This window comes from Rattus norvegicus, chromosome 4, assembly GCF_021556685.1.
Source record: "Rattus norvegicus strain SHRSP/BbbUtx chromosome 4, alternate assembly SHRSP_T2T, whole genome shotgun sequence".
Lineage (NCBI taxonomy): Eukaryota > Metazoa > Chordata > Mammalia > Rodentia > Muridae > Rattus > Rattus norvegicus.
Genome location: NC_141537.1, coordinates 66,254,806 through 66,281,308, shown reverse-complemented (window position 1 = coordinate 66,281,308; position 26,503 = coordinate 66,254,806). Strand labels below are relative to the sequence as shown.

The 26,503-nt window shown below is 42.5% G+C and overlaps 1 protein-coding gene and 1 long non-coding RNA gene across 9 annotated transcripts in view; one reads left to right on the top strand and one right to left on the bottom strand.

Annotated features, from left to right (window-relative positions):
- Dgki (diacylglycerol kinase, iota) overlaps nt 1–26,503 on the top strand; it is a 452,769-nt gene that overhangs the window by 367,224 nt on the left and 59,042 nt on the right. For all 7 annotated transcript variants that reach the window (XM_087659331.1, NM_198782.2, XM_087659334.1 and 4 more), the window contains 4 exon segments: nt 4,984–5,053; nt 8,192–8,232; nt 9,165–9,292; nt 10,901–11,017. In XM_087659331.1, the coding sequence (XP_087515457.1) occupies nt 4,984–5,053; nt 8,192–8,232; nt 9,165–9,292; nt 10,901–11,017 (356 nt within the window).
- On the bottom strand, nt 15,197–25,273 carry LOC147994805 (uncharacterized). Of its 2 annotated transcripts, none has more exons than XR_015686479.1 (3): nt 23,989–25,273; nt 21,873–22,022; nt 15,197–16,076 (listed from the first exon to the last, which is right to left on the bottom strand). It is a non-coding gene; the product is annotated as an uncharacterized LOC147994805 (long non-coding RNA). The 2 variants fall into 2 exon arrangements; XR_015686480.1 differs by having other exon boundaries at nt 21,958–22,022.

Below are 26,503 nucleotides of genomic sequence, written 5' to 3'. Positions count from 1 at the left end.
CTTTCTTTCTCACTCTCTGAGTTTTGTAACAGCCTCTAAAATTGTGGCAAAATCTTCATTCACTTAGAAGGTATCTGATTTTCCTTTTAGTAAAATTGATTTCTTAACTCAGATCTCTATGTTGTCATTGCTATTCAACTTCAGTTTTTAGGAATAGATGTTGTTCAATGTAAATCTTTCCTCCTTTTACAAAGTGACAGTAAAGGAGACAGGAGCCATAATAGGTAAAGGTTCAGTTCCCATCACACACAGAGCAGCTCACAACTGATTGTAACTTTAGTTTCAAGGGATCTGATGCGTTCTTCTGGTCTTTATTGGCACCCGGTATGCATATGGTGCACGGGTATACATTCAGGTAAAACACCCAAACATATGAAATCAATAGAAACAATTAAAAAATAAACGACAATGTATAGAACTTAAGGCTCTAATCAGAAATATTTTGGAGGGACTAAAATGGAACCAAGCAAAAATGGTGTTGACTCTTAGGACAGAAACTGACGCAGTTTCTCACTAAGGAAAGAGCCACAGTCTTGGACAGAATCACCTCAATCACCTCTAACTTTGAAACCTGTTTTTGAGACTTTGTACATTTTAAGGTATTTCTACTGATGTATATACTCTTATTGTATTGAATTTCTTTTTACCTAAATTTGGGGTTGTTGAAATTTAAATTGTGGATTGTTTTAGCCTTTCAGGAATCTCAGATTACTCTGATAACCTATAGAAAGAAGAGTGTCCCTCTCCAGGAAAATGCATGTACATGTGGGCCTGCCAAATTAGTGCAGATTTTTTTATAAGTATTCTTACAAGTAGAGAGAGAGAGAGAGAGAGAGAGAGAGAGAGAGAGAGAGAGAGAGAGAGAGAGAGAGAGTGTGTAGCAAATTGTGCATACATATGATTTGAAACTATACCTATACTCTCTCACTTGGGTGTTATTTACAGAAAATAATATTAAGATTCAGAATGTGCCCAGGCTGTCTGAGCCCCTTCATTTTCTGAGATGGTTATCTTTGCTTAATGTCTTTATTAGTTTTCACAGCTACCAACAAACATTTCAGATCATTTCAAATTTCTTGGCATATATATATATGCCAAGAAATATATTAACAAAACTTGTGAGGTGTTGGCATAACACATTTTATAAAAGTATATTAAGAACCTTAAGTTTCTTTAGATCCAGATACCATGTGTCAAAATACAATTCTCAAGGCATTAAGCATAGTTCTCATAAACACGGACAAAGATCAGATGTTGAGATTTCATTTAGCTCAGCTTGCAAGTCGACAAAGCCAGCTTGAGATCTGCATCCATTGCTTTAGCAAATCAGACGCATAAAGATACATTTCTGCGACAACCCCGAGGGAGGCCAATTTTCCCTTTATCAATCCTTTGACTTTCAGAATCCATTTGAGCAGAAAACTTGAAAACCCTGTCTAGATAAGGGATCTCTGGTGCTAAGCTGGACCTGTTTTGCTCTACTAAGACCCATGGTTCTTCACCATGCGTCACACTCTTCTGAAGGGCGTGTTGAATAGATTGTGGGGTCCGCTGTAGCTTTCTGCAGAGCTGCAGCCCGTGTTTGTAACACACATCCATTAGTGTGGCTTGCTGTTGCTGGGTTAATTTGCATAAGATGTAGTGAGGTACTGGCAGGGTAGCCTAAATCAGGAGGAAGCCCCAGTGGCCTCTGATTGGCTCTTGTCATTTCTCCTATGCCGTTTGTCTTTGCCTTCCCTGTCTCATCTGTATACACCAGACCGTCCACCCCTGTGGCTTCCATTCCATGGCTTGATACAGCACATCTGCCCTCTGTGGATGTTCCCATGACTGAAGCTTTCAAATCTTCAGGAAAAATCAAGTTCCCAGTATCTTCTCCACAGAGGCCTGGCCACCCTTACTTATGTTGTTTCAGTCAATGAGTTTAATTTTACTTCCAGCTAGTATTAGAAGACTCTAAGTCATGTGTTATTATAAACTCCAAGGACCTCTTCCCTGATAATCATTAGTGAGCTCCTACTAAGAGGGTTGCTTTTAACTTTTTGCTTCTTTGGAAGCATAAGGATATGATCCTTGCTTTTCCCAAGGTCCCAGCTCACTCTTCTCTCAGGAATCTAATCTCTTATCAAAAGTAAACAAGACCAGCATGACACCGTCCAACTTGCTTAAAGCCCCCAACCCTATACAAAGAGCTCCAGGCAACCAAGGAATGTTGAAAAACCTAAGTATCAGCCCTCTGAATTGATTATCCAATACCACATGGTCATCCTTGAAATTATATATGTACAAATAACAGTATTTGCTAATCATTATTAGTTAGAAAAAATAGGCCAGAGGCCATTAAGTTAGAGAGAACAGAGAAGTCCCTTGCTCTCTCTACTCAACATGGGAGCAGTTGGAGGGAGAAAAGGAAAAAGGAGAAATGACATAATTATCTTTTAATTTGGGAAAATTAAAAAAATTAAAAGCTTCAATGACTCCAAGGAAGTGTGAAGACTAGGAATATCAACTCAGGAAGGAGCAGAGCTGATCTTGTTTCTCTCTGGGAAGATTCTGAAGGACTGATTTCAGGGGATGATCAAATGTGTACCTGGGAGTTGGTGGTGAGAAAGTCAGGATGTATGTTTCAGGAGTTTGACAGGGCAAAGAAGGGGTGGTTATGAAAATTACCAAACATTATGATCAGGTGCGTTCATAGTGGCCAGAAGCTGGAGACAACCCAGATGTCCCTCAAAAGAAGAATGGTTCATTTACACAATGGAATACTATTTAGCTATTAAGAATGAGGACATCATTGAGTTTTGCAGGCAAATGGATGGAACTACAAAATACCATTCTGAGTAACCGAACCAAGACCCCAAAAGACACACGTGACAGAAGCCTAGCATGGCTGTCCTCTGAGAAACCCAATCAGCAGCTGACTGAGACAAAGATACTTACACCTAACCTAAAGTCAGGGACCCCTATGGTTGAATTAGGGGCAGGATGGAAGAAGTGGAAGAGGAGGGGGACCCCATAGGAAGACCAGCAGTGTCAGCTTCCCATAGGAAGACCAGCAGTGTCAACTTCCCATAGGAAGACCAGCAGTGTCAACTTCCCATAGGATGACCAGCAGTGTCAACTTCCCCATAGGAAGACCAGCAGTGTCAACTTCCCATAGGAAGACCAGCAGTGTCAACTTCCCATAGGAAGACCAGCAGTGTCAACTTCCCATAGGAAGACCAGTAATATCAACTTCCCATAGGAAGACCAGTAATGTCAACTTCCCCATAGGAAGACCAGCAGTGTCAACTTCCCATAGGAAGACCAGCAGTGTCAACTTCCCATAGGAAGACCAGCAGTGTCAACTTCCCATAGGAAGACCAGCAGTGTCAACTTCCCATAGGATGACCAGCAGTGTCAACTTCCCATAGGAAGACCAGCAGTGTCAACTTCCCCATAGGAAGACCAACAGTGTCAACTTCCCCATAGGAAGACCAGCAGTGTCAACTTCCCATAGGAAGACCAGCAGTGTCAACTTCCCATAGGAAGACCAGCAGTGTCAACTTCCCATAGGAAGACCAGCAGTGTCAACTTCCCATAGGAAGACCAGCAGTGTCAACTTCCCATAGGAAGACCAGCAGTGTCAACTTCCCATAGGAAGACCAGCAGTGTCAACTTCCCATAGGAAGACCAGCAGTGTCAACTTCCCATAGGAAGACCAGCAGTGTCAACTTCCCATAGGAAGACCAGCAGTGTCAACTTCCCATAGGAAGACCAGCAGTGTCAACTTCCCATAGGAAGACCAGCAGTGTCAACTTCCCATAGGAAGACCAGCAGTGTCAACTTCCCATAGGAAGACCAGCAGTGTCAACTTCCCCATAGGAAGACCAGCAGTGTCAACTTCCCATAGGAAGACCAGCAGTTTCAACTTCCCATAGGAAGACCAGCAGTGTCAACTTCCCATAGGAAGACCAGCAGTGTCAACTTCCCATAGGAAGACCAGCAGTGTCAACTTCCCATAGGAAGACCAGCAGTGTCAACTTCCCCAGGCCCCTAGGAGCTCCCAGACACTGAGCCACCAACCAAAGAGTATACATGAGCTGGTCCGAGGCCCCCAACACATATATAGCAGAGGACTGCTTGGTCTGGCCTCAGTGGGAAAAGACTTAATCCTAGGCCCCAGGGAGGGGTAAGGCCTCAGAGATAGAGAGGGGGAGGAATTGGATGAGGAATTGTGGGAGGGGGTCAACAGCTGGATTGTAAATAAACAAAATAAAATAAGAAAGAAAGAAAATTATCAGAGCCAGCAATGGTAGTACGTGCCTTTAATCCCAGCACTCAAGAGGCAGAGACAGGCTGATCTCTGTGAGTTCAAGGCCAACCTGGTACAGAGTGAGTTTCAGGATAGCCAGAGATACATGGAGAAACCCGGTCTTGAAAAAAATAAAGTAAGAAAGTTATCAAGAAGATAAAATAGCATTAATTGAGGGACATTTGCCTTTAGAGAGAGAGAACAATTGCAGAGAGAATGACGAGTACAACGAGAGTTCTGCAGTGGATTTTAATAATGTTACAGAAGGAAGTTTCTCAGCAAGATGGGTGAACCAGGAGACTACAAAACTTGCTTAATTTCAGAGAGGAAATGCTATACTCTCAAACTACAGGAAAGAGTGCATGAGAGCCTGTGTTCATGTAAGCTTAAGTATTGGCTATCTTTGAAGAGTGAACCCAGTGCATCAGTCTGAGACAGAACAAGACACGGATTCCTTCCTTTCCTACCCCTGTCATAGGTGGGCGAGCCTGAGGACAGAGAGACTCAACACAGCATGGACTGGGTTGCGTTTCTGTGTAGTACCTAGCAGAATGTGGTTTGGCTTTGCTTCAGTACTCCACTGAGAAGCAACTGTCCGCTTACTCCAGTGTGTGGTATGGAAGGGAGTGGAGGGAAGGCAACTTTTATCATTCAAGTGGATCCACGGGAACATTTGTATCTCTTTCTAGGACCAAGAAACTTCCTTCCCCAGGGCGATCTCAGCTCAGAGGCTGTCCCCACGGTGGTGCTTCCTAGACGGTGAGTGTTTGGGGACCTGGCAGAGATTGGGTTGGGGATGCAGCAGAACAAGATGTGGCTGTCCCAGCTGCACTTCATAAAGCCTTCCTGTGATTGGCATTTACATTTCAATGGCATAGACTTGTTGACATTACTGGACCTTTCCCAGAGTCATTTCCCTCAAAGCACTTCAGCATCAAACTGTTTAAACGGACACTCCCTTTATTACCACCTTCCTTTCCTGAAAGCCTTGGGTGCATACCTCAGAGTAGTGTGGGCCAAAACCTACAGCCTACAGTCACAAGATAGATACTAATTCCTGCATTACTTCCATGCCTTGGAATTTTCATGCTAATTTTCCAAGGCCATCATTTCCGTATAGTGCATACCTACAAGGAAAATGGAGAGTTCCACTAGCGTCTGTAACTTTTCTGCTGAGTGTAACCTATTGTGCACATAATGGGGTCAGTTATCATGTGAGCATTTAATGAGTCGTCTGCCTGCCATCTCGTGCATTTTTCACTTTCCTAGATGCTGTCGAATTCCAATTTTCCACCTAATTATCTACACTGCAATACATCTTCATCTCTATAGACTCCTGCTTATCTGCTATCTGGGACAGCTAGCCAAAGTATATTTATGTTGTGTGCATGGAGACAGAGTGCTCTTGCGGATGGCCCTTTGTTCATTAGTGTGTTCATCCTCAAGGATGTAGGGTTGGAATGGATATGGGTCAGCTGCACAGACAGGCACATGTAACTACTAAGTCTAACATGCGTCAACCAGGGTACAGGCTTCCATTCCTAGCTCAGCTCTGACTGATGATTTCCCTCCAAACTCTGTTAACCCATAGCTGTGGGAACCACACTCACGTCTCCCTCCCAGAGTCACAGGGAAGCGATAAGGAAATCACGAATTCATGCAAGTCTTTATGTTCCATACATAGGCTCGAATAAAATTGTATTAGGAATAGTGGTTTTAACTATGGAAGTGTATTGCTATATAACTTTTCTATTACAATCCTTTCTTAATTGTTTTGATCACTTTTTTTTAACCTTTTAAATTGGCATACAAAATGGTATGTCTGTGCATTGGAACTCTTTTATGGCTAACTCTTGATCGGCATCAAGGCTGAAGTCGTGTCTGAAAGAGGAGAGAAGAGTCAGTCCTGCTGGGACTATGGTGCTTTAGACTTAGGCTTTTAAGCTTTGATTCTCCTATTTTTGAGCCCAGTTTCCTTCAGAGTGTTACTTTTTCCCCTCTTTAAAAAACTGAAAATTCTTCTCTCATATAATACATCCAGACCACAGTGGCGTCCCCTCTCCAGATTTCTCCCAACTCCCAACTCTCATCTCCCCCAGATCTACTCCTTCTCCATCTTCCATCAGAAAAGAGCAGGTCTGCCAGAGACAACAACCAAACAAGATATAATTAAGGCAAAAGCCCTCATATTGAAGCTGGTCAAGGCAACAGGGGAGGAGGAAAGGAGGCAAAAGAGTCAAAGATACGCCCACACTGTTAGGAAAATACCATAAAATACCAGGCTCACAACCGTAATGTCTATGCCAAGGACCTGGTGCAGACCTACACAGGCTCCCTGTTTGCTGCTTCAGTCTCTATGAGTCCCTCTGCATTCTCCCTAGTTGATTCAGTGGACCCATTCTCTTGGGTCCCCATCCCCTCTGATTCTACAGTTCTTCTGTCCCCTCTTCCACAGAGTTCCCTGAGCTCTAAGGAGACCCAGTGGAGACTTCTGACTTAGTCTCTTCCTCCTCATAAGGTCTGGCTGTGGGTCTCTACACCCACGTCCATCTGCTGCTTAAGGAAGCCAGAGAATTACTTTTAAAGTCTGTGATTAAAAGCAAATGTTTGCATCCCTTTCTATGTTGTGCTCTGTATTTCTTATTGCTTTGGGTCTGTTTTGTAAAATCTCTCATATTTGGACTCTGTTAGATTTAAATAAGGAAAAAACATATTTTTAAATATATTTAAAATTAACAAGAATCAAATACAAATACATAGGGTGTTTAAAAAAACTTGTTTTACTTTGGAAGTTTTCTTTCTTAAATAGATGCAGCCTAATCCCATTCAGAGATTACCTAAACAATAATCTTTGCTTGTCATGGCTTCCTTCAGAAATATTTCTAGGGACAGAGTGTGGAAGAGAAATGATTTTTGGGGGGCCATATGTGGCCTCTGGCCTGCATCTTCAAGGTGTTTTCCAAAATGAGAGTTACATTCCTGGGAAGGTTGTTGGACTATATCATCTTTCCTGGGTTTCTTTATTTAATAAAATATTCAGCTCTCCCCTCAGTTAAAGTCCTGTGCTAATTCCTAGAGACATATGAGAATAAGTAAGAAATGCAGCCTTTTTGTCTCAGGATCATCTTTGATGTTGTCTCTTTAAGGTGTTTAAGGAACCTGTCAGTATGCATAGGGTTAAAGAGTGACAGACTCTCTGCTGTTGGCAGTTGGAATGGAGAACAGTTTTGTTCCGAAAAGCTCATCAGAGATAACCACTCAGACACAGTTTATAGACAATTGAGAGTCTTTATTCCAACCATCTGGGACTACTACACCCAAGTATTCAGGACCTAACTGTAGCACAGAGTGTCACAGCACAGGGGTTTGGGGGCAAAAACCAAGTCCTGGCATCTCAATCAACAGCTGTAGGTACAACTTTGTGTAAGCAAGAAATTTGACAGAAGCAAAGATAAGCAGTTGGTTGGAGGTGGGGTTCTGTGCAAGCAATCGCAGAAGCAGGTAAGTTAGCTAGGACATCTTGACCTTGGGTTTCTAGAATAGCTTTGTGAAGTTTTCCACCAAGGAGATGAAATACTAATTAAACCTGAAATGGCCTCAGCAGGAACTCAAAACTGGAGGACCCTCTGCACTGTTTACCCTGTCACAGTTTCACATAGACTGAGGCATTTGAGTTATAGTTTAAAGACAAACAGCTGTGTGGCTTGAAGGGCTTAGCACTGGAGTAGCAGTGGCCAAAGCATGGAAGTGATGACTTGATAATAATAGATTTAGAGACTGGCCACTCATGTCCTATGCTTATAATACAAAGGTTTTGATCGTTCAGTAGAAAGGAAGGCTATGAATCTGGTGACAGATATAAATTACTTTAAATGCCCATATATTTTTTTCCCTTAGCAACTTCTGCTGACCGCTTTTATCGAATAGACAGATCTCAGGTAAGTTATTTCCAGCTTATTAAGAAAGTAAAATGTCCCCAAGTCCATATAACATGTTGGCAGCTAGTCTCATAGATTTTTTTTTCCTAATGAAAAAATTAAAGTGTTCCCAGATTGCAGGATGGTGTTCCTAATCTTAGCCACAATGATTTTTGTCTATGTTTTATGACTTATGGGCTCGATGAAATGGCTTGACATGGTAAGTGAACACAGATAATAACTTGAATGGCAACTATTATCACAGTTCTTCACGCGAAGTTTTCTTTTACATGGGGCTTGTTCTCTGACCAAAGCAAACCTTATGTTTTTTAAATGCTTTTTTGGTGAAAAAGAGAGAGAGAGAGAGAGAGAGAGAGAGAGAGAGAGAGAGAGAGAGAGAGAGAGAGAGAGAGAGAGAGGGGGAGGGAGGGAGGGAGGGAGGGAGGGAGAGAGAGAGAGAGAGAGAGAGAGAGAGAGAGAGAGAGAGAGAATGAATTATGTTTGCCCAAGGTTAACAACTCCTCCCACTATTCAGATTTTCCAGGAAGAATACTAATGTGGTTTTGAACCCATTGAAAGCCGGCTCTTTCTTAGCCATTGTCACACAGCTAAGGCCACATTGTGGGGCAGAAGTCCCAGCTGTCATGTACTCATACTAGATCAGGTAGCATGTGGGATGTCACATCTTTGATAGCATCTGGAAAGAAGCAGGGGAAAGATCATTTCTGGTCCTATAGACACAGTCCCGGTCAGGTGTGAGTCCTGAACCAGGGACGTTCATCTCTCCCCATTGTCCCCTGCCTGAGACTCGATAAAGTCAGAGAGCGATGGCAGATGCTCAAGCTCCTGGTCAAAGAGTGGAATTATTTGGTGTACTGCACACCTTACTTCACCTTGGGACCATGCTTGGGTGGTGATGTCAACACCTTGACAGGCTTGCTTTTCTCCCTTAGGAACATTTGCACTTTGTGATGGAGATTTCTCATGATGAGATTTTTATTCTGGACCCAGATATGGTGGTGTCACAGCAGGCAGGGACACCTCCAGGAATGCCAGACCTAGTGGTTGAACAGGCTTCTGGGTGAGTGTGTTTCTCCTCTGTTGGTGCTGCCTTGGCTGGCTGTAGCGTGATCTCCATATCTCCTTTGGCTTTGGACTTGATATTCTAATGACATAAAAAACATTTCGAATACAGATTTGTTGATGCTTCCTTAAAGTAAAGCACAGGCACCTGGTTCTATAATTATCACCTTTTTATAGAGATATATTTTTTCTTCCATTTTTTGTGTTTTTTGTTTATTATTACCAAAGTACTTCATGCTCATTTCCATAGAGTTTAAGTAGGCAGCTATATTAACCCCCAAATTTGAGCGGCACTAAAGATAAATTACACAGATTATAAGTACTGAAACACTATTTGAGAGGTTGGACAGATCAGCAGTTAAAGAGCATGTACTTTTCTTGCAGAGGACCTGAGTTCAGTTCCCACCCCTCCCATTGGGTGTCTATACTACTATATTCCAGCTTCAGGGAGACTGATGCCCTCTCCTGGACTCTGTGGGCACTTAGACTCACATGTGTGCATAACCACACATAAATACACACAGTATATATAAATAAAAAATAAGATAAATCTTTAAAAAAAGAGAATGTTTGAAACTGAGTCAAAATTGAAAATTAGAAAAGTTTACAAAAAAAAAAGCATTCAAGCATTTCCACATGCCTTACAGAAGTTTCTAAAGCAAATGACACTATAGTTATATTCACAGCAAAATCACAGTGCCCAGTCTGTGGTGAGTTTGCTAAAGAAATCAGGACTTTGTATTGTGTCTAAGTTATTTAAAGAAAACATCTCACAATTCAAAAATACTTCTTGGGAGTTGTTAAGCACCAGGTACTAGTGTAAACATGTGAGAGCCAATAGTGCAAAAGTGAGAAGATACAAATGTCCGTGTCCTTGTGGAGTGTAGAACTAATAGAAAGTAGCTCCCTGGTGTGTGGGAGTGACGGCTGAAATAATGGTTGCCCATGAGAGCACATGCAGGCACCCATAGCAAACGAACATTGTGTGTCACAATGACAGAGCATAATCAAGTTTCTGTCCCAGAGACAACCCAGCCTGACGCCCTGCCTCTGAAGAAGAGGCAGATGCTGGTGCCTACAGCCCACCCCACACAATAAAGACTCAAATTTATTTGATGAGGATGAAGCCATCTGTTAAGGTAGCTTTGGGCCTTCCCTCTTTCTATGCCAAGTCATCACCCAAATGGACAGTTTTCTTTTGGGTCAGAATTTTGTCACTTAAATACAAACACAGAGTGGCCTGAAAATCCACTAGACCATCAATCCACCCTTGATTTCTCACTTCTCAGCCACAGTGCCTTCCGGAAACAAAGATGCTAAGAACAAGGTTGGGTTTTCTCATTCTCTAAATTATATTTCTGTGCCTGGCTCCTTTAATTCTTTACTCATGTCACCTGTAGTAAAATGGTTTAATCTTCAGATCAAAGTGCCTGAACTTAAAAAAGGATAAAATCATACCAGTTACTTTCAGGGCTGTTGAGAAATGATGAATATGAAGTATGTACCTAGTAAAAATGGATTCCGCTCTCATGTTTAAGACAAGATCATTATAAGAGAAAAGCAGAGTAAGATGTACAGTTACTTTCTGGTGCCACTTTTGCCCCAGGCTGTCTGACTGGTGGAACCCTGCCCTGAGGAAACGTATGCTGAGTGACAGTGGGATGATCACACCCCACTATGAGGACTCAGATCTGAAAGACTTCAGCCACTCCAGAGTGCTACAGTGAGTCTCTTTGAGATTATAATACAGTTACATCATTTCACCTCTCCATTCCTCCCTCCATACTCTCTCCCTTAGACCCCTCCTTACTTTCTTTCAAATTCACTATCTCTTTTTTTATAAATTGTTGTTGTTGTTGTTTGTGGTAGTGGTAGTGTGTGTGTGTAACCTGTTCAGTCTGAATAGTATCATTTTTATAAGAACCATAAACCACCTAAGAAAAACCACAATAGCAGGTATGAGACGCCCTCCTTTGACTTGTTGGTCTGGGTTGTCCAAGAGAATCCTAGAACACCATACACCATGCTATCGCTACTACGCTTGGCTTGGTTCTTCCCCAGAGGTGGAAGATAAATTCTATTGCTGAGAACATCATGCATGTCAGACAGAGGACCCAGAGGCTACTAAGCTGGGTCTTGCTGTTTACCTTTGTGCTGTTATGATTGCTGGGGGAGAGGGGACTGAAGCAAGAGCTGTCTTCTGTGGTACCCAAGCTGTCTCGAGTCTCTGTCGCTCTTGACACTTACTTGGCTTAGGTTTCCCTGCACGCAGCACCTTAGCGGATCTCCACCTTCTATTTTTCTCCCTTGTGAGCGACCTTGAGACTGTGCACCTGGGTCTGAAATGCTTTTAACCTCACTAATATTTTTGTTCCTGGAGACCAGAGTATGTCAGATGCCCCTCTGAACTGCATCCTGAAGACATACAGCAGAGCTTTGAATAGCTAGGAAGGGACACACAGGGTTTCATTGTGTGACTACTAGGATTTGTTGCTTTGCCTCCATTTCTGAATGTAGGTATGTGCTCCATGCAATACTGTCCAGTAGTTGCTTTTCTTTCTTACAGTGGTATGGTAGTTTTAATTGTTAGCTTGATATAATTTAGAATCACCTGAGAATAGTCTCCGTGTAGGATTGTCTAGATCGTGTCTGCCTGTAGGCCTGCCTGTGAGGAGTTTTCTTCATTATGTTAATTGGTGTGGGAAGGACCAGTCTAATGGTGGGTGGTACTGTTTCCTCAGTTTGAGTCTTGGATTTTATGAAGGAAGAGAAAGCCGAGCAGTCAGCTTACATGCGTTAATTCATCTCTCTTGAGTGTCAATGAGACATGACAGTTACTTCCAGGTCCCTCCACCCTGAATCCCCCACAATGGTGGACTGTAACCTAGAATTGTGAGCTACAATTAATGCTTCCTTCTCTAAGACGACATAAGAGAACTAGGACAAGGCAGGTGCTACTTATGTGTAGATGTGTCATGTATGGCGAAACAAATACAACTCCTGTGTGTAGGCAAGTCTGATCCTTTTTCTTCAGGTGCGATCATGGTTGGAAAGCAGTGTGCTGCTTGGAATTTTGCAGAAAAGTTGATACTTTGTGCTACGTGAATCATCTTACCTGCCCGTATTTTGCTACAGGAACACATTATAGAGTACAATCTGAGGTCACAATTAAATTTATTTATACCCAGTTTTAATTCAGGACAATCATCCCATCTCAGAAGTTAGAGAAGAACGTCATTTATGAAACTGATTTTTTTTTCAGTTAAGTACAGGGTTCTCATCAAATAGTGATACTGACTTTAAAACATTCACTCTTACCTTCCCACAGAATAACAAGATTACTTAGCTTTTTAGGAGCCTACAGTTAAAGAAGAGGCAAGACACGGCATTGTTTCTTAAGAAAGGCCAGAAGCAATTTCCCCAAGACAAAGGGAGAAAAATGAGAAATCTCAAGCTAATTATTTCATTGGCAAAGGTTCTACTCAGACACCCTGAGGGCAAAGGAGACTTCATTTTAATTACTTGTATGACCTCTTATTTTTTTTTTATGAGAGGAGGAAAATGGAAAAAATGAATTGCTATGGGTTTTCTCTTTTTAATTAAACCATGTTGTTGGTTCCGGGTGGCTTTTTGATTGCTTACAATTCAGAGTGTTTTCCCATTTCCTTTTTGTACAGAATTAGGGCTTGTGAACAGGAATGACTCAGCCATCCGTGAATGGCTAAATAAGTGGCCATCTATCTGTGGGCAGGCTTATTGGAAAATTAGACTTTTAATTATCTGCAGAAATAAATATTAAGCCTTTCCAGACCAGCTGAGTGCTTCAGTGTGTCTGTGGTTTCCTATTATTTCAATCTAGGCATCTGTAGCCAGTGTCCTCTGTGAGCATACTCTTTTACACGCTGTAACATATGAGAAGTTGTCCCTGAAATAGTTGGCATTCTTCCAAGAACTGCACATCCATGTAGCACTCCCATAACAACCTATGTCGGATTGAACTCTTAGGTTCACCAGTATTTCTCTGACCTACAGCAGATACCAAAGTGCTTTATGTAAAATGGTTCAGTGCTCGTAAATAATCCACTTCTCTTACATACATGCTACCTAATATGAGATAAATGCTCCATAGGTATTTGTAGTACTGTATCATTTAGGGAAGAACAAGGAGAGCCATATATGCTCACTACAAATAACATTTCACTCAAATAATTTTTTAATCATTGCTTGATTGAATCCATGGATCTCCAGACATGGAACACTCATCGTAGTGTCTTTTTTATTAATTGATGAAGGAGGTACCGTTCCTGGGCAGGTGAGTGTGAGCTAAAAGCTGGCTGAGCATAAACCAGAGAACAAGTCAATAAGTAAGCCAGAGAGCAACATTCCTCCATGGTTTGTGTTTCAAGCCCCTGCTTGAGTTCCTATCTTGACATCCCTTGATCATGAACTGTGACCTGGAAGTATTAGCCTAAACCCTTTCCTCTCCAGTTACAGCATCTTGATAACTGTCTTTCTGTGTTGAGTGTGTGTGTGTGTGTGTGTGTGTGTGTGTGTGTGTGTGTGTACATGCATGCATGCATTTTTAAAGCTTCTTAATGCTGCAAAGTATTTTCACAGAAGAAATATTGAGTAATAAATACATGAAAAGAAGATGAATAATTATCGCAATAAGACTGGTGTCTGCTAGACCAGCCTTAAAGCCTCAATCAACATGGAAACAAAAACAGGTTTAATTTCATTACCTTGATGATATTAAGCAACAGACTCCTGAAGAACAAGTCAAAAGTATTGAAGCTGATAAGTGTTATCTCTCAGAATTTGACATGCTAAAAACATTCCGAATGATTTGTGACTATAAATCATTTGTCAATAAAAGTTATTGAATGCAAATATGCCAACGTTTTGTTTGACAGGAGAACCTCAGTTAAGAATAAAGACATGCTGCCACTTGATATGCCATGGCTGTCTGGTATCCGTGGGAGGCTCCCCCTTTTCTGAAGAGAAACAGAAGAGGAATGGATGGGGAAGGAAATGGGAGGGAGGGGAAACTGGTGGAGATGTAAAATTAATTAATTAATTAAAAAGCATAAAGACATAGGAAAGGAGCCAAACAGTAAAGATAAAGAAATAAATGACTAAGAATTACATTGGGAAAAAAAGAGTTGATTCTTTGAGAACATAAATAAGAAAGTCAATATTCTGGAAAGAATTCTACCCCCTACACACACACACACACACACACACACACACACACACACACACACACACACACACATACAGAGCAAGGGATGGGGAAAGTTTGCCCTGCTCATTCCTCCTCCACATCAGGGAGGTCACCCCTAGGCTTTTCCCTGGCCAAAGACTCCTTGGACCTTCTTGGTATTTTCTCTTTGTTTTTGAGCACTGGGTTCCTTAGATGCATTATTTTCCTTCCTTATTCAAGAACGGTGAGAGGGGAGCCACGGAAGGGGAAAACTCTGTTTTTGTCACTGCTCTATTTTATTGAGTTCCTACTGTTTTTCCATTCAGCATCATGAGAATTTGGGGCTAGGCGTATACGTGCCCATGCGCACACAGCTCCGCAAAGACGGTCTCTGGTTCCAAAGATGGACGCACAGCATGCACACTGTCTTCAAAACCTGAGAAGAGAGCACAGGGCTATCGTGAAGAACTGATTTTGAAGTAAATTGGCAATGGCTCCTGACACATTTTCCTGTTAGGATCATGATGAATTTGCCTTAAGGTTTAGCAAATTAGTTTGTGTGTCTAAGGATGTTTAGTTGAGATCGCATGTGGGTGGGTGTCCCCGCCAGCGGGGACCCAGTTATTCAGGGTTCCGAAGAGGCTTTCTACCTGTGGGCCAAAATGGGGGTGAAGAGAAGAAGGAGACCAAGCAAAAGTTCTGTTGTCAAGGTCTCGTTTATTGGGATGAACATTGCAGCTTTTAAGGCTTTCAGGTAGGGGGAGTGACCTTTGTGAAATATGAAGGAGGGGGAGATGAGGGTATAGGCAGTGATAGCTGGAGGCAAAGAAGTCAGGCGATGAGGTCAGGTGGTGGAGACACTGGGTGTTGACTGAGGAGATAACTGGTATCTGCTCGAGCTGAGGCATCCCTTGAATGTTATACTCCTGTGCCGTAAATTCATGGGAGAGGCTTTATCCAACAATCTTAAGATTTATGGCAGTCATCTTCGGGGTGAGTCTCTGTGGCCAAACAGCCCAGAGTCACTTTGAACCATGCAGTCAAAAAGCGGCTAGGCCCAAATCCAATATGGCTCCGTGCAGGTGGGGCTGTAGCCCAGTACGTAGACTCCTTGCTTGGCGTGTGCGAAGTGCTGGGTCGATAACAACACCTCCTCAACATGAGTTCGCACCCAGGGGTGGTGGTAGGAAAAGCTCAAGTGCAAGATCACCCTAAGCTACCTAGTGACTTAGTATAACTGCATCGGATCTTGTTTTGAGATTTTGCCCTAATCGTTAATGGTGCCATGATTGCCCTGGGTGACACTGTATTTTGTTTGAACGGAAGACTTTAAAAGATGCAATTCTTATTTAGGCTCGTATCTTGTATTTAGGCAATATTTATCAAATTTGGAATGGCCATCACTGCATCTTTGAGGCAGGAAAAGAAACGAGAACTGCAGTGTGCTGTGAGCACTCTGAAAACATGGAGGACTAGCATTTGAGTCCACTGGGGGTTGGCAGGAGCAGGACCCAGAACGGGACGTAGTTTCTGAGTAACAGAAATCTTCAGGTTTCAGATTTTGGTTTATGAGCCGCTCCTAAATTGATGGAAAAACAAGCATTCATTTATTATATTTATTATAATAATACATTATTATCCCCAACTCCTAGGCCTGAAAGGTCCAAGGTGACAGAATATCACCCAAGTAAAAGGGGACTGCCTGGGCCCTGATCCTAAGACAGGAGGGTGAGGCTGTAATGTGCCGCCCCAGGACAGGCTGTTACCTGACATTAATGAGAAGTGATATTGAGTTCATTCTGAAACCATATGAAACCATTATGGAGACGTCTGTGTCTAAGAATTTATCTGTTGCCTTGTCAGCCGATCGAGGCTGATAGAGCTCCGTGATTGGCATAATAGTTCACTCTCAGACAAGAGTCACTGTTAGCAAGTTTGAGGTACTACGGTGCGTGAAGTCTGATTTACGATTCCATTTTACTTCTAGGAAATACACTCAACTACTGAACCAACTAATACTGGTCACCTTCTGTACCCACGAGAGGCGCTGGAGATACAAGTCTAAATAAGAAGCACACTGCCCTTGAAGAGCTTATATTTAGTAGGGGAAATCTCATAGAAACCATTGGTTGTAATTCACTATGATACATGTCATAATGGATATATGCTAAGAGAAAACTAGAAATCAGGATTCGCTCCTTCCCTTACACTCTATTTTTATTTTTATATGTAAATAGTATGAATTTTTTAAAAATTGATTCTTAGGCATATTTTACTGCACCATTTCACAAGAGCTGGTAAATACCAACTTTTTCTTTATAGAATTAGAAATGTCCCTCGGAGAACACTCAGTGGTAATTAAAATCACTTTGTCTGGCTGTGTTTAAAGAAATCTGTAACTAAGAGACCATTCAGGGACAGCCAAAACTCATCATCATACTTTAAATAAAAAATCTGGCCTTTTCCATATAGTTTACAACTCAGAGTCATGATGTCAACACAAGTCCTCCCCCATTTCTAAAAGAACCACATGTTCTCGGCTGATGTAAAAGAAATAGCTTCATGCCCCTCTGGTTCTCATCCACTTTCTTTCCCCAGTTTCCTCTGAAAATATTAGGTTATGACCCGAGCCTAGGAAAAATGGGGAGTGTGCTTATTGTCAAAGCTCCGGGTACCCAGAGGGAGATGAACGGTTGGGTGAGGATTTGGACTGTGGAAATACCCTTTGAGCATCACAGTCAGATAAGACGGAGAAAATTAATCTTCTTAGTGGGGTGTGGGTTTTGCTGGGCTATGAGCTGGCGTCAGTGCCGTCAGGACAGAGATCCTCCCTGACATATGTTTTGGGAAGATATTTGGGTCCCCTCCCTGCTCACCTCTGGCTGGCCTAAGTCTGATCACCTTGGATAATCACCCCAGCAGGGAAACATTCCGGAAAGGCACATCTCTCTTTGGTCTTGTTTATCTCCTTGCTGTTCTCAAGTGCTTACCTTTGAGAGCCAAGCACACGAGATATCCTGTCCCTATATGTGTCAAAAGTATCTAATAAGATATTTTCACTTTCTTTTTATGACCACTTCTCAAAGAAATTGGAGAAATGGGGGGGGGGATTGAGTCATGCTTCCAAATCCACCTAGGAGAGTAGCCATCACAGGGTCTAGGTAAGCAGGTCTTGTTTTTACTGGCATTGTAAGTGGGGAAAGGGTTAGCGGAGATGTGTGCCAACATTAAAACACATGTTGTATTGAAAATGCTGCCAGGAAATTCTGCCTTTCCAGTTTTATTAGTTTCAAATTTTCTCAGAAATTACAGCACTGGAAACATTACCACTGTTAAGTGGTTCTTTTTTTTTTTTTTCATTTGTAAAAGTTGGAAACCTTACCTATTCACACCTGGGTAACAGTGGTCGGAATGCATACAAAGCAACTGGAGGCTTCTTTAAGTCATATATGTTCCCTCACTAGCCAAATTGTACGTTGCTAACTTTGTCCCCACAACACATTGTGCTGTATCCGGAATAGCAGCCTATAACGAAGCTTGAGGGATGAATGAATGAATGAATGAATGAATGAATGAATGAATGCTGGATATTAGAGAAAAGGCTTGCTTAGGCTGGTGGCGCAGGCCTGCAAAAAGACTGCTGCTCGGGAGGCTGAAGCAAGAAGATTTAAAGTAGCTGATGGGGTGCTGTGGTGAACCTACCCCTATCCACATTGCTACAAAGTACTAGGTAAAGTGCTGAGTGCGTTTGTTAAGCTCTGCAATCCATGTTTATGTTCCAGGCTTCAATATGAAACTATTTGATCTAGGGAGAGTTTGTAGGGAAATAATGAAAATGTATCCATATTCCTTAGATGAGTTGTGGATATCTCACAGGTTCAAAGGTAGGCAGTTCTGATAGTGGCTATGGGGAGTTAGAAGCCACTGTGATGAGCTCCATGGGAAATAGGGGTAGCCAGAAATGGTTCCTTCGAGCAGCGTGCGCCATGAGATACTTTCCCTACTCCTTTCCTTGGTATTTGGGGTTTTCTTAATTACTTGGCCCTTTAAGACACTTAGGCGTTTTTGAATGGAGAAGGAGATGACTGGACTCAAAGGAATCCTAATATCTAGAGTCTGCATATACAGGGCCCCAGACATTCATAAGTGGATCTAAGCGTGGAACCTTTAATGTGCAGAAAGTGCGCTGTGTCTTGGCTTACCAAGTAGGCTGGGAACAGTGGACAGGGACTGCAAGGCACTCATATGAATATTCTTCAAAAACAAAGCAGAGGGAAGGTGGCTCTGTGGTTAAGGGCACAAGCTGCCCTTCTAGAGACCTGGTTTCTACTCCTGTCACCCACACGGTGGCTCATAGCCTTCTGTATCTCTTGTCATAGGGGACTCAAAGCCTTCTGGCCTTGGTGGGCACTGCACATATGTGATGCACAGACATACATGCCAGTAAACACTCATGAACATAAGATAAAACTACCAAAAATGTAAAATAAAGTAAAACCATAGCAGAGAGGCTAGCTTTGCCTTCCACAACAGTTTGCCCTCCAGGCATTATGAGAAGCTGGCAAAATGTTAGCGATTGTGTGTGTGTGTGTGTGTGTGTGTGTGTGTGTGTGTTTGTGTGTGTGAGTGTGTGTGTTTCTGTGTGTGTGAGTGTGTGTGAGTTTGTGTGTTTGTGTGTGTGTTTTTGTATGTGTGTGTGTGAGTGTGTGTGTTTTTGTATGTGTGTGAGAGAGTGTTTGTGTGTGTGTTTGTGTGTGAGTGTGTGTTTGTGTGTGTGAGTGTGTGTAAGTGTGTGTGTTTTTGTATGTGTGTGAGAGAGTGTTTGTGTGTGTGAGTGTGTGTTTGTGTGTGTGAGTGTGTGTTTGTGTGTGTGAGTGTGTGTGTTTGTGTATGTGTGTGAGAGAGAGTGTTTGTGTGTGAGTGTGTGTGTGTTTGTGTGTGAGAGTGTGTGTGAGTGTGTGAGTTTGTGTGTGAGTGTGTATGTGAATGTGTGTGAGTGTGTGTGTGAGTATGTGAGTGTGTGTGTGTTTGTGTGTGTGAGTGTGTGTGTTTGTGTGTGAGTGTGTGAGTGTGTGTGAGTGTGTGTGTGAATGTGTGTGTGAGTGTGTGTTTGTGTGTGTGAGTGTTTGTGTGTTTGTGTGTGTGAGTGTGTGTGTTTGTGTGTGTGAATGTGTGTGAGTGTGTGTGAGTGTGTGTTTGTGTGTGAGTGTGTGTGTGTTTGTGTGTGTGTATTGTGTGTGTTTGTGTGTGTGAGTGTGTGTGAATGTGTGTGAGTGTGTGTTTGTGAGTGTGTGTGTGAGTGGGTGTGTTTGTGTGTGTGAGTGTGTGTGTTTGTGTGAGTGTGTGAGTGTGTGTGTTTGTGTGTGTGTGTGTGAGTGTGTGTGTTTGTGTGTGTGAGTGTGTTTGTGTGTGTGAGTGTGTGTGTTTGTGTGTGAGTGTGTGAGTGTGTGTGTGTTTGTGTGTGAGTGTGTGTGTGAGTGTGTGTGTGTGTGAGTGTGTGTGATGAAGCTGCTTCAGTATCATTTAAAACTACACAGTGTCAACTCCGTCTCTTCCTGCATGCAGAAGCTGGAGTGCTGTTGGGCCAATTAGAATAAAAAGTCTCTCCAAGACTGTGGTAAACGTGGAGGCTGTGTGCACAGCCTGTCTTGTCTCCCCTGGGAACAGCCTTATGCTCATACCCAGTGCTCTGTGCCATGGGTTTCTGGACAGCCAGCCCTCTTTAGTCCAATTACAGGAGGGTATTGGCTCTCATCAGTTTGGTAAGTGGAATAGGGATACAGGGTATGGAGGAAGGTGTGCAAAGCTGAATTAAGTGGCCGTCCAGACAAGGGATGCTAGTTCCACCATCTGTTACTGCCTCTCTGCTAAAGGGACAAGTTCTTCAGTCAGGATTATTGAGAGCCCTTTAGAGCATTCTGGAGCTATCAGAAGAGTGGGCACACTTTTGCTAGGACCCAAAAATATCTTTTCTCCCTTTCTGAAAGGGAGCCAAGCCCAACACTGAAACAGCTGTCAGTTTGGTCTTCTCAGAGCTTCATCCTGGGAAATCCTGAGGATTTCCACCATGTTACTGGAGATAGCAACAGGATATTCAGGCAGCAAAAGGGAGTGTCGAAGTTATCACTTAATGCCATGCTGTACACCGGAGCCCAGCCTTTCCTTCCTTTCTTCCTCTCAGTGGATGGTCAGCCCCATTCCCACATCAGGTTCCTAGTAAATACCGGGAAGTGTTCTAAGCATCTCTCATTGATGTGCTGGTCTAAGTTCTTAATAGGGCTGTGCAAACAACCCGGTTCTCAGAGACTGTGGGCGCTGTTCTGGCCCGTAGTCAATATTGTGGTTCTTCTGCTGACATGTAGTACCCCCCACCAACACAAATAAATGTACTAACATTTTAAAATAAAATAAACCACATGTTCCCAAAATGCAAACTGATTTTTGTCTCAACCTGAGCTGTTTTTCAGGGTTCCCCAAGCATTGCTAAAGCCGTGAGTCTGGTTTCTGAAGGCTTCACCCCTGATCCCCTGTGTGTGTCTTCTTTGGTTGGATCTTTTCTGTTCCATTTTTTTTTCCTTTTTAAGAAGCATGCTGACAAATGCTTTTGCGAAGACTTATTCCTCGAGGATTTAAAATGCTCACATGCAGTCAGGTCTCCATACCGAATAAGTAGGTGAACCTGACTCGACCTCTTTTATCTACTACTCTCCTTTGCTGAAGGTCTCTGGTCCTTGTCACTTTAAAGAAACTCCTTTCTCGTTTTGTTTACAATCCTGGAACAGAACGGTAGGTGGCAGTAACATTTCATTTAGAGGGCATTTAAGGGCCTTCCGAAACTGAAGAGTATTCAGCAAGAAAAGCAAATCATACAAGCTAATGATGAAATTGCTTTTTTAAAAAATCCTAATAGATGTAAACACAAGAATCTTTTTTTAATAACAGTATTTTTCAAACACAGCTCGCACACAGGCCATCCCTGGCTGTATTTGCGTAGAGAATCTTGAAGATGGAGTGGTAATTGAGTAGATGGGTACTCACCTCAAATGAGAGCCCACCAGTGTTTGTGATAGGCATTTTGGGACTTTCACCTCGTTGACAATGCCCATCTCTGTGCTCTTCCCCCATTCTCTGCCCTTTCACTGTGTGTGTAGTGAAGGATACCTTTGAGGCCCTCTGGCTGTCCCTGAAGGGAACTTGAATAGAGTGTGTCTGTCTCTCTCTCCTCTCAGTGCTACTTTGTGTGGCTGCTGGACTTTCATCCTTGCTCTCTCTCTCTCTTTCTCGCCTGAGCTATTTTACATCTGTGCTTTGTTCATTGTCTTAGAGAAATGAGCATATCCAGAATGAGCGAAAGCAAACAAAGGGGTTTATGTACTTTATGGAGATTCTCGATGCAGTGGTCATTTGGTCCTGTTGTCCTTGATTATAGATGCTCTGGGGCCACAGTAACAAACTTGTACCTTGGATCTACTTGGCTCAGTGTTTCTCAGCAGGTCCTCAATGTGACTTCATGGAGTAGTGTCCTCTAGGGATAGACAACACAGACCTTTGGTGGAAGCTCAAGTGAGAAAAGTCATTGCCTAGAGAAAAGAATCTAGAGTCCACTTTCGAAATGCATTAAAGCACATCTAGGTTTCCTCAATGTAAATGGAGATTCTTGCCCATCAGCAGGCTCCAGAAACCACTAGGTCTGCAGCGGCACCGGTTGACAGTGGAACAGCGGCAACACAAAATGTCATTTCTTTAGTAGTAAAAAGGACCCCGAAATGTGCCTGGACGGAGTGTCCCATGAGAAATTGTTCTCCACTTGAGACATTTTAGGTGACTTATGACACCAACCCGAATACTCTCTTAAGAATGACATCAAGTGTCCAGGCCCAGATATTTCTGAAAATTCACCATAGCAACAGAATGTACCTATGTGGTGGGCTTCATTACAAAACAATTGTATTTTACCAAAGAGTGAGAAGTAGGAAGCTCTCAGGACTGTGGCCAGGAAAGGGAAGGAAGGAACTAACAAACAAAGGAAGGAAGGAAGGAAGGAAGGAAGGAAGGAAGGAAGGAAGGAAGGAAGGAAGGAAGGGAAGGAGGGAGGGAGGGAGGGAGGGAGGGAGGGAGGGGGTTGGGCAAGAACATGGAGAGTTGATAAGTCAGGTAAGAAGCTTCTAAAAGGTTGGTGTTTGTTTGTTTGTTTGTTTTTGAGACAGGGCTTCTTTTTGTAGTCCTGGTTATCCTGGAACTGGTAGACCAGGAGGCCCTCTACTCACAAAGATCTACCTGCCTCTGAGTTCTGGGATTAAGAGCATGTGCTGAGTAGGGTGTGTAACACCCAGTCTTATAGGAACTGTCGTGTTAGCTACTGGCAAGCACAAGAAAGGGATGTTAATAAAATCCACACACGCAGTTCCTTCTGGTGCACGGGCATGTGTGCTGCGCACGCTGCCTTATTCCCTCCCGTGTAGTGTATCTTACGGCTACAGCTTTTCACAGTGTGCTGAGCAGTGTGCAGAGGCAAAGCAGGATCCAGCCACCTAGAGACCCTGCTTTGTTTTCTGTCATGGTTTTGTCATACTGGGCAAGCCTGCGAGTATCTATCTAGGAGTCCTACCCCACCTACAGTCTATTGTCTTAGAAAATCTCTCATTTCTGGGTATTTTCAGAATTTCCACTCTGCCTCTCAGACTTAGCTTTCATACCCATCTTGAACGCTTATTTCAAGCCCACCTCAATGTGGCGGCCCCCTCACTCTGATGATCTCCCAGGACATGATGGAAGGGACTAACATTTAAAATATATAAATTTATAAATCTTAAAAGTTTAGAGCAACGAATGGGAACTACCACAAATGCATATGTCCAAAACCTGTCGCAGAGCATCAAACAAGGTTATGAGGACTAGGATGGCCATGGCGTCTATTACTTTAGCTGCAAGGTCACTGAGAGAAATGGAATAAGAATGAACACTTTAAGTCTTCATGATTTAACCTCTCTTGCTATCACATCTTGTCACTTTGCTCATAGAAAATTAGACATGTAGTTTTCATTGTCCTCAGGCCTTACGACTGGCCTACATGAGAGATGGGAGGTTTTGAATAGAAATTTGTAGATGGGTGGCAGTTTAAGACTGGTCTTTGGTCTTATGCTTTAAGAGTGACAGACTCTAGATACAGCACTGCCCAATACAGTAACCAATGGTCAGTGTATATCTTAGGTCTGATTATCTCAGAATCCCCTTCATATAGAACAGTCTAGTATAGTGATACATTGCAAAAGCATACAGTTAGACAATCTCATATATTCACATACTTCTGTGGAAAACCTCTATTTCGGAGAATAAGCACAGTCTACCAGAAGTCTAGGGATATCACCTACAACTTTCAACACAGATTTGCTTGTTTTAAAAAATTGTTTTAAGAATTCAGACATCTTTTGTTTTGAAATCCTTATTGCACGTATTTGTTTAAATATAAGGTAAGCATTAAAAGAACATACTAGTTAACGGCATGATCGTCTATCCAAAGCAGTGAATGTTTCTCTGGAGCTTTTCTGACACGTCTGGAAGTCAGTATCCAGGAGGAATCGGTCTGGTCCTATGGTTCTTCCCGTCTTCCTGGATCTTCCTCTGTAGTGTTCCTGAACCTTCATTGCAGACGTCGCACTGTAGATGTACTCTGTGGGGCTGTGCACCCCGTGGTCACTCACCCTTTGTAGTTTGTGGATCATGCTCTTCACCCAGGATTCTGCAAACTCCTGGTAGCCTCCACTCATGCGAGTTCTTACCATCAATCATTACTTGCACATATTTTGATGACAGTGGCTGCTCTTAGTCCAAATAAGATCTTGTGCTTCTGGCTTTCAGCTTCTATTTTTCTGATGAGTGAAATTCTGAGCAACACCCCACCCCCGTTTTCTTTTAATCATTAGTATCTTTTGATAAATGCCCGTTATGATCTCTCACTTGTGTGATTCTTTTCTTTTTCTATTACTTTTCACTATGCATTTTTGAGCTCTAATTTAATTATTTTTTTTTACTAGATATTTTCTTTATTTACATTTCAAATGTTATTCCCTTTCCTGGTTTCCCCTTTCTCTCTGCTTCTATGAGAGTTCTCCCCCTACTCACCCACTTCCTCCTATCTGCCCGCCCTGGCATTCCTCTACACTGGGACATCAAATATTCACAGGACCAAGAGCCTCTCCTCCCATAGATGCCCAACAAGTCATCCTCTGCTACATATGCAGCTGGAGCCATTGGTCTGTCCATGTGTACTCTTTGGTTGGTGGTTTAGTCCCTGGGAGCTCCAGGGTGTCTGTTTGGTTAATATTGTTGTTCTTCCTATGGGGTTGCAAACCCCTTCAGCTCCTTCAGTCCTTTCTCTAACTCCTCCATTGGGGACCTGTTCTCAGTCCAAGGGTTGGCTGCAAGCCTCTGCCTCTGTATTTGACAGGCTCTGGCAGAGCCTCTCAGGAGACAGCTATATCAGGCTCCTGTCAGCATTAGCATTAGTGACTGGGTTTGGTGTCTGCATGTGGGGTGGATCCCCCAGGTGTGTCAGTCTCTGGATGGCCTTTTCTTCAGTCTCTGCACCACACTTTTTCTCTGTATTTTCACCTGTGGTTTTTGTTCCCCCTTCTAAGAAGGACTGAAGCATCCACACTTCGGTCTTTCTTCTTCTTGAGCTTCATGTGGTCTGTAAATTGTATCTTAGGTATTCCCAGCTTTTGGGCTAATATCCACTCATCAGTGAGTGCATACCATGTGTGTTCTTTTGTGACTGGGTTACCTCACTCAGGATGATATTTTCTAGTTCCATCCATTTGCTTAAGAATTTTATGAAGTCATTGTTTTTAATAGCTGTGCAAATGATTCATAGCTCTGTGTGCCTCCCAAAAGAAACTGGAAAGAGCATACATTAGCAGCTTGACAGCACACCCGAAAGCTCTAGAACAAAAAGAAGCAAATACACCCAGGAGGAGTTGACAGCAGGAAATAATCAAACTCAGGGCTGAAACCAACCAACTACAAGCAAAAACTATACAAAGAATGAACAAAACCAGGAGCTGGTTCTTTGAGAAAAATCTACATTGCAAATTTTGACCCCTATCAGATAGCAGTTTGCAAATACTTCTTCACATTCTGAATTGTTATCTCATCAGTCTGCTGATCTTTTCATTTGGGGTGCAGAACTTTTCCACTGTGCTGGAGGTTCCATTTGTCTGATTTTACTTTTGTGTCTATTGCTTTTAAGGTTCCATTTTAGAACATGTTGCTCATGTTGGTGTCATGATAATTTTTATTGATTTTTTTTCTCACTAATTTTGTGATTTAGAGACCTTACATCTATGTCTTTAAATCATTGGAGTTGGTTTGTTTTTTGTTTTTTGTTCTTTTTCAGAGCTAAGGACCGAACCCAGGGCCTTGAGCTTGCTAGGCAAGTGCTCTACCACTGAGCTAAATCCCCAACCACTAGAGTTGTTTTAATTAAGCGTATACTAGTCGCACATTTATGGAATATTGAGTTGACTCTTGTATGTAAGGGAATTCTAACTTCATTCTTTCATATGCAGATTTCTAGTTTTCCCAGAGTCACTTACGAAAGGCCGTCACTTTTCTTACTGGCTGTTCTTAGAGTCTTTGTAGCAAATTGGTGGGGTGATCTATGTGTCTTGTCTTAGTATATTTATCTCTATTCTGTTCCATCTCTGGGTCTGTTTATCTAGAGATTGCGTGTTGTTTTGCTTACTGTATCTTTGTAATGTACTTTGTCTTTCTAAATTTATTTTTATACATTTTAATTAAAGTAGAATTATATGACGTAACCCCTTCTCCTTCTTCCCCCTCGCACCTCCCAGGTTACCTCCTGGTCCCTTCATGTTAAAATGATAGCTCCGTTTTTTATATTTTGTAATTGTTATTATTGTGTGTTTGTATGTGTGTATGAGCAGTTATATAAGTACAACTCGCTGAGTTCATTTTTGTTATTTGTGTGTGTATGGTTTCGGTAGA